The 6,694-nt window shown below is 40.5% G+C and overlaps 1 protein-coding gene across 2 annotated transcripts; it reads right to left on the reverse strand.

Moving 5' to 3' along the window:
- Nucleotides 1,808–3,632, reverse strand: LOC107630251. Of its 2 annotated transcripts, none has more exons than XM_016333347.2 (3): nucleotides 2,809–3,632; nucleotides 2,514–2,711; nucleotides 1,808–2,428 (listed from the first exon to the last, which is right to left on the reverse strand). In XM_016333347.2, the coding sequence occupies exons 1-3, from the start codon at nucleotides 3,595–3,597 to the stop codon at nucleotides 2,033–2,035; spliced, it is 1,383 nt and encodes a 460-aa protein (XP_016188833.1). In that variant the 5' UTR covers nucleotides 3,598–3,632; the 3' UTR covers nucleotides 1,808–2,032. The 2 variants fall into 2 exon arrangements, with proteins under 2 accessions (XP_016188833.1, XP_016188832.1); XM_016333346.2 differs by having other exon boundaries at nucleotides 1,808–2,431.

Raw genomic sequence — 6,694 nt, forward strand, 5'->3', positions numbered from 1 at the left:
TTCAGAAGCACATAAACTTTTCTTTCTTTTTTTATTTTTAGCTTTTATTGACTGAAAATTGATGAGTAATGAGAATGTTTACTTAATTCATATGTGGAAATTGATGATTGATTGTATATGAAGAAAAACAAAATGAGGTAATGGAGGAATTAATTTTGAAATAAGGGAAGTAGAAGGAGACTGAGAGAAGATAAGAGAAGAGGGAGAGGTAGAGAAAGAGATAAAGAAGAGACAAAAGTGTAAGAGACTAGGTTGGGGGAGAGAAGCGTGCGGCGCGGCGCGACACCGTGACGGAAGCCACGACAACAAAGAGAAAAGTAAGGGGAGGCTCGGGTTTTTTTTTTTAATAAATACAAAACGGCTTCGTTTCAATCCTCTCCAATGGCAAAGATGGACAAAAATTATTTTAGAAACTACTATGAGTCTCAGAAGGCAATTTCGGGGACAAATTTGAATAATTATTAGTTTTAGGGATTACTTTAAGACTCAAGTGCAAGTTCAAGGACTACTTTAATATTTAACTCATATATGATTAAAAAAATTCATTTCCAAATTTTAATACATACCGTATTATTTCTTGATCAAAATAAGGTGTCAACTTAATTTATTTATAGAATAATTGACCATTTGTACCCATGAGAGTTAAGAACGCTGACACTTGTACCCATCGTAGATGAAAACTGACTTTGTAACCGTGAAAGATGGGCTCCGTGTGACAAAAATAGCCTGGCTCGGGTTGGCACTTGCTTCGGGTTTGTGGCGTCCGACGTGGCTCTCCGAACCTCCCAAAGCCTAATCCACGTGTATCTTAACCTTTCTATATGAAGGTAATGCTTGAAATGAAAACTCTAGCAACTTGTCCTACCCAAATTGAACTCGTAACCCCAGCAATGTCAGCACGCAGACTTAACTCTGATGCAACTCCAGGAAGTCGCAGCAGTTCCTCAAGTTCGAAGAAGATGAAAGAGAAGAAGCTCGACGGCAAATATTTCTGTGGGATGGATGTTATGTTGATGGAGTCTGGAACGATGACGAACCCTAACAGATGGTTCATCAGATGTCCTGTATGGGCGGTAAGGACCAGATGCTGTTCTTGTTGAGGTGAGACAATTAGTTCTGAGTTTTAGTTGACAATGAGGGTTTTTTTTTTCTTTCTCAGACAAGAGATTGCAGATACTTTGTTTGGGTGGATGAACTCGAACAAGGATGGGAGGGCCTGACAAGATGTTTAGCGAAGAGAAAGTTCGAGCATTGTTATGCAACCCCTGATGATGGATTGACTCTCACTGCAGGGGGAAAATCAGCAAGCATCCTCAATGATGGCTAGGAAGATAGACAAATTTAGGGTTGAAATTAGGGATAAAATTAGGGGAATTAGAGTGTTGATTACAACCGTTGCACTGGGGTAGCGTTTTGTTTGTTTTGTGAGTTGTATTTGGTGATGAAATCGTAAGACTTGTAAAATTGGAGATCTTTGTTCGTGATAATTATATTTTCAAATGAAATTGGCTTGATATGGATTGTTCCTAATCTATACTGGTTTGCTTTACATGTGATACATTGATGTAGATACACAGGGTTTGAACATGTTGCTGCAATCTGAAATGATTCTGATAACGTTTAAAAGTAGACATTAATGTTGAAAATGGACATGAATCTCTATCTTATCTCCTTAAGGATCAAACAATAAGTTGGAATGTAGTAACCTGATTGTTTTGCTATTCAACATATGAGTTCGAACCAAATTGAATACATAAAATGCTGTAACAATAGTGATAACTGAAAAAGGCAGAAGAAGGCAAGTATCTAAAATCTGTAACAAGACTTCGTTCCTTATATAAATAAAGATGCTGCAGGTTCCAAAACTTATGAAGTAAGACAAACTGCTCTGTACTGGCAACTGAAATTACACCCTCCATAAAAGCATTACTAAGTCATATCTAAGCAAAAGCATGAAAATGCATAACAAAACACAAGAGTTATGTTTCTCACTGGTGTAAACTAAATACAACAAAAAGCAACCATAACTAGTCTACGATATTGGGGTCGAGTTACTGCTCCCACTTGATAGGCCATTTTTTCCTCCGCTTGATCCACGTATCCTGCTTCGACCTCTACCTTGACCTCTCCCTGTGTCAGATGTGCCTCGACCTCTAGCAGTTGGAGTCACAACTCCAGGTGTGGGCATGAACTGCATGAACCGGGTGCTTGTTCCTACACTAGCACCTTGCATTGGATGAGGCGCAGTTTGAGAGTTGTGTGTGGATGGAGTTGTAGCTGGCTGGTTGGCAGGTGGTGTCGTTGGCTGCTGTCTTTGTCCGGTCGGAGGCGGTCGTTTAACACTTCTCCTTCTAACTTGTTTTCTGGTTGTTACGTTGTTTGTTGGTGGTTGTGGTGGTGCAGTTGGTGGGCGAGGCATTGGGTGAGGCTGCTGCAATCCACAGAACAACGTAGTCATTATGACACAAGGTTTACAAGGCAGCTTAGTGAAGTGATTAAAACAATGCACTTACTTGCGGAGTGTGGGCTGGTGTGGTTTTGTTTCTCTCTTCAGTGGCCTCTTGTTCAGCCTCTGCATCCTCTAATGTCTCCTCATAGTACATTTCAGCCAGCATATCCTCATCCTCCTCATCTGCTAGTGCTTGAGGTGCAGAACTCCCTTCACCCATAGCTTCCTTCCGCTTTTTACAACTTCTCTTATTGTGACCAGCCTAAGGAAAGAAGTATTACTCGTAAAATCAACTTAAAATCACATGAATAAATAATTATAGAATTTACAGAATTTCATTACAAATTGGTTTACCATACCTGGAGGCAGTACTTGCAGATAATAGTCCCAATCCTCCTCGTAGTTCTATGAGGGTCACTCTTCTCTTTAGGGCCATCATTTCTCTTGTCTCTCTTGAGTGTTGGTCGCCCGATTGGTTTTCTATACAGTGGTGGAAGAATGGGGAGGGTTTCAAGGTGCTCCCAGTACTCCTGGCTTGGAACTGGACGCATGGAAGTCTGATAGGCTGCGTTGTATGCACCCATGGTAAGCCAGTTGTGTGCATATTCTTCGGGCCTCCTGTTCTGGTAAGCCAAAGCAGCACAGGCATGTCTACATGGTAGCCCTGTGATTTGCCATAATCGACAGCTGCATGTACCTTTGCCAAGGTCCACACTTACCTTAATTGGCAGACAATGCACCTCATACACATTCCCTGCGTCATCTCCAGTAGGCAGAGGCCTCCATTTGTTGCTCTCTCGCTTTTCCCTTTCTAATCTGCTCTGTTGGGTTGGAGCTAACCTTCCACTGTACCCAACCAAAGCCTTTTTGTTTCTAGCCATAATCCGCATTACGTAGCACCTCACTTCCTCCAACATCGTAATTATAGGCTTACCCTTCATCTTCTTCACCTTGGCATTAAAGACCTCGCAGTTGTTGTTGGTGTAGTTGTCCAACTTAAGGTACTCACTAAAATGAGCTCTGCTCCATTGTTTAGGGCTTATCTTATCTAAGTACTCCCAAGCCCCAGCATTGATCCTTTTTAGTCTCTCCATGGCAGCATTGAAGTCCTGTGTGGTGGTAGCCTTGGCACAAGACCACATGCACATTTTCAGCTGCAAATCACTCTATTTCTTGCGGAAATTTTGCCATATATGCATTGCACAGAATAAGATAGATTTGATTATTTGCGTCCTGTCCGATGGCTGTCAGTAACTGCCCCCCGTAATATCCTCTTATGAATGTCCCATCCAACCCTATAAAAGGTCTACATCCACCCATAAACCCCTTCTTGCACGCATCAAAGCAAACATAGATCCTCAGAAAAATAGGATTCAAATCAGGCATGGGATTTGTGTGGATGCTTACTGTCGACCCTGGATTAGTCTTCAGTATCTCGTTAGCGTAATCACGAAGTCGTGCATACTGTGCAATCTCAGAACCCTCAATCCTCTCCTTTGCTTTCTTCATAGATCTATAGATTTTCCTTTCATTGATAAGTACATCATACTCGGATCTGAAGTATTGGTCAGCCTCCCTCACTGTCAGGTTTGGCTGCACTCGTATTCTCTCCTCTAACTCATCTATGACCCACTTTCCATCTGCTGACTTACAGTGATTGTCCCTGCTGCAGGTATGTTCATTTACGAATGTCTTTACCTGATAACTTGCTAGAAATGTTCTCTTGGCACAGTATATTTGCCAAGGACAGTCCTCATCATAGCATATGGCCTTCGATCTTGTAGAATCACAACGAACAAAGAATATGCTCCTTCCAATATTGTTATTGTACTTTCGGACAGCCTTCCTGAAGTGGCTTAGAGTTTCAAACTCCATCCCAACCTCCAACCGCACCTGATTCACTGGGGCATCAGCATTGCTCTGAGGAAAAACTGGCGTCTGGTTAGTATCCTCGTCACTTGCTATGTTGTGCAATTCCTCTAATTTATAGCAATGATGTCCAGGATTTTCATTAGAGAAATCATCCTCATCAACGGGGACGTAGAAAGTTGGAGGCTTGTCCGGATCGGGGTTTGGGATGAAAGACTGGTCTGTAGGGGGCCTCTTAGTTGATCTCCTCTTGTTCACCTTTGGCCTTCCCTGAACCTCCTCTGAAGGATTGCTCTGATCATTCTGGGGAGTCCTATTAGTCTCAGAGGGTGGGACTGTTTGAGGGGTTGATTGTGAGAGTGGATTCCCATATGGATGTAGGGTGTATTGGGTTAGTTGTTCTGGTTCAAGAGGTGTAGAGACATTGGGTTCAGAAGAAGGGACTGAGTCTGAACAAGCAGTGTGTGTTGGTTGCTGATCTTGTTGAATAGGTGGCTGGGAAGGTTGGAACTGAGTTGATGGTGGTTTATCTGGTATGACAGGTGTTGGGGGAGGCTGAGAAACCTGTCCTGCCTCAACAGATCCTGAAAGTTGTGGGTCTGCTGTCTCCTAGGCCATAGTGATATTGTCCTCTTTTTGGACCTCAAAACCAGCTTGTTTATGTGCTTCATAGGCATCTTCCCTGCTCTGGGCCTCACTCCTTTTTCGGTCCTCCATCCCAACTTGTACATTACGTACAATTTCAGCATCATCCTCATCTTCCACTACTATCAATCTTCTTTTTGGACTCTTTTTCGGAGTTGGAACCCTTTTAGCACAACGCTTTACTCTCATCTTTGATGGAGTCATGTTGTTCTCCTCAACTAACATTGGTCATCCACCGGATGCTCTGTATATACATTTATTCTGTTACTGTTCTTCACAGCTGCCTTATACATCCTAACTATATCCATGTCAACCCTGAGGTCCCTCAACCCATCATTAAGCTCTTTCCCAGGTTCCAGCCAGAAAAAATTACTAACAGATGTATATCATATGTCCTTCAGCAAATCAGATACGAAAAAATCATTCAAGGTATCAACATTAACCCTCTCTATCTCTGTGACTTCACCACCAACGTAACTAAGCTTCCCACACGGCCCTCTCTCAAACCGTCCTCTATGATTAATACACAGTGTTATATGGATGGTGGCCATTCCTGAAAGTGAAATAAACCAACACATTCTAAGAAAACAGTACATGTTACTACACCTAACAGAAACCATAAATCAACTACTTAAGCACTTAACACAAACCAAAAATCAACTAATCAACTAATTTAGCAATTCTCAAGCACGATTTGATATGGTAATGTAATCTGTCTAACTAGTCTCAATGACATTTGAAATTAATTAACATTGGCAACGACATACCTCAGCTCTCTGCCGACCAAAGGGAGTGACCTCTACACCGTCGGCGACGAAATCCCTGGGTTCGAGCTCTGCTGCCTATTCCTTGCAAGTTCCTCTTTCACGTTCTCGTTCTGATGGCTCTGTTCTGCTCCGAATGCCTTTTTCGACTTGTCAATGACAGCGTTGAAACAAAACAACGATCTTCTGTTGCTTCAGGGTGATGGCTTGGGAGTGTTCTAGACGTCTTCTCCGGCTTGGAAACAAAACGACGATTTCTGCTAGGGCATCAGCAAAATCCCGCGAAATTCTCTTCAATCTCCCATCCCTTACCAAAACAAATTGTCACACGGAACCCATCTCTCATGGTTACAAAGTCAGTTTCCATATACGATGGGTACAAATGTCAGCGTTCTTAACTCTCATGAGTACAAATGGTCAATTATTCTTTATTTATATATCTTAAACTTTTCATTATGAAAAAAATGCAGTCACCTGAATACTTTTTTCCCATATATCTGTTGAAATTTAGATGCCAAAGAAAATTGGCTATAAGAATGTCTCTGCTTGATTTAGATACTAATAAATTACTATATGCACAAAAAAAAAGTGTATTATTACATTTTTAAACGTTAGTATATTTGATAAAATTATAAACTACACTTATTATTTTTAAGCAAACTATACCTTTTTTTCTAAAGTTTAAAAATAAAAAAATAGACAACAGATTTTGGTATTAAAAAAACTTTTTTCTTAATACTGAAGTATCTATAAAATATCACATATTCTAAACTCTCAAATAAATGTGGAAATAAGATACTTCATTATAAAAAATATTAGATAATTATTTTGATATGATGACAAATTAATATGTATCAATAATGAAATGAAAACATCTTTAATATATTATATAAAAAACTTTTTATTCTTTTTTTTTATAACTATGACTATTATATTAGATATATATACAGTGAACGAACAAGTAGAT

This window comes from Arachis ipaensis, chromosome B03, assembly GCF_000816755.2.
Source record: "Arachis ipaensis cultivar K30076 chromosome B03, Araip1.1, whole genome shotgun sequence".
In the NCBI taxonomy this organism is placed as follows: domain Eukaryota; kingdom Viridiplantae; phylum Streptophyta; class Magnoliopsida; order Fabales; family Fabaceae; genus Arachis; species Arachis ipaensis.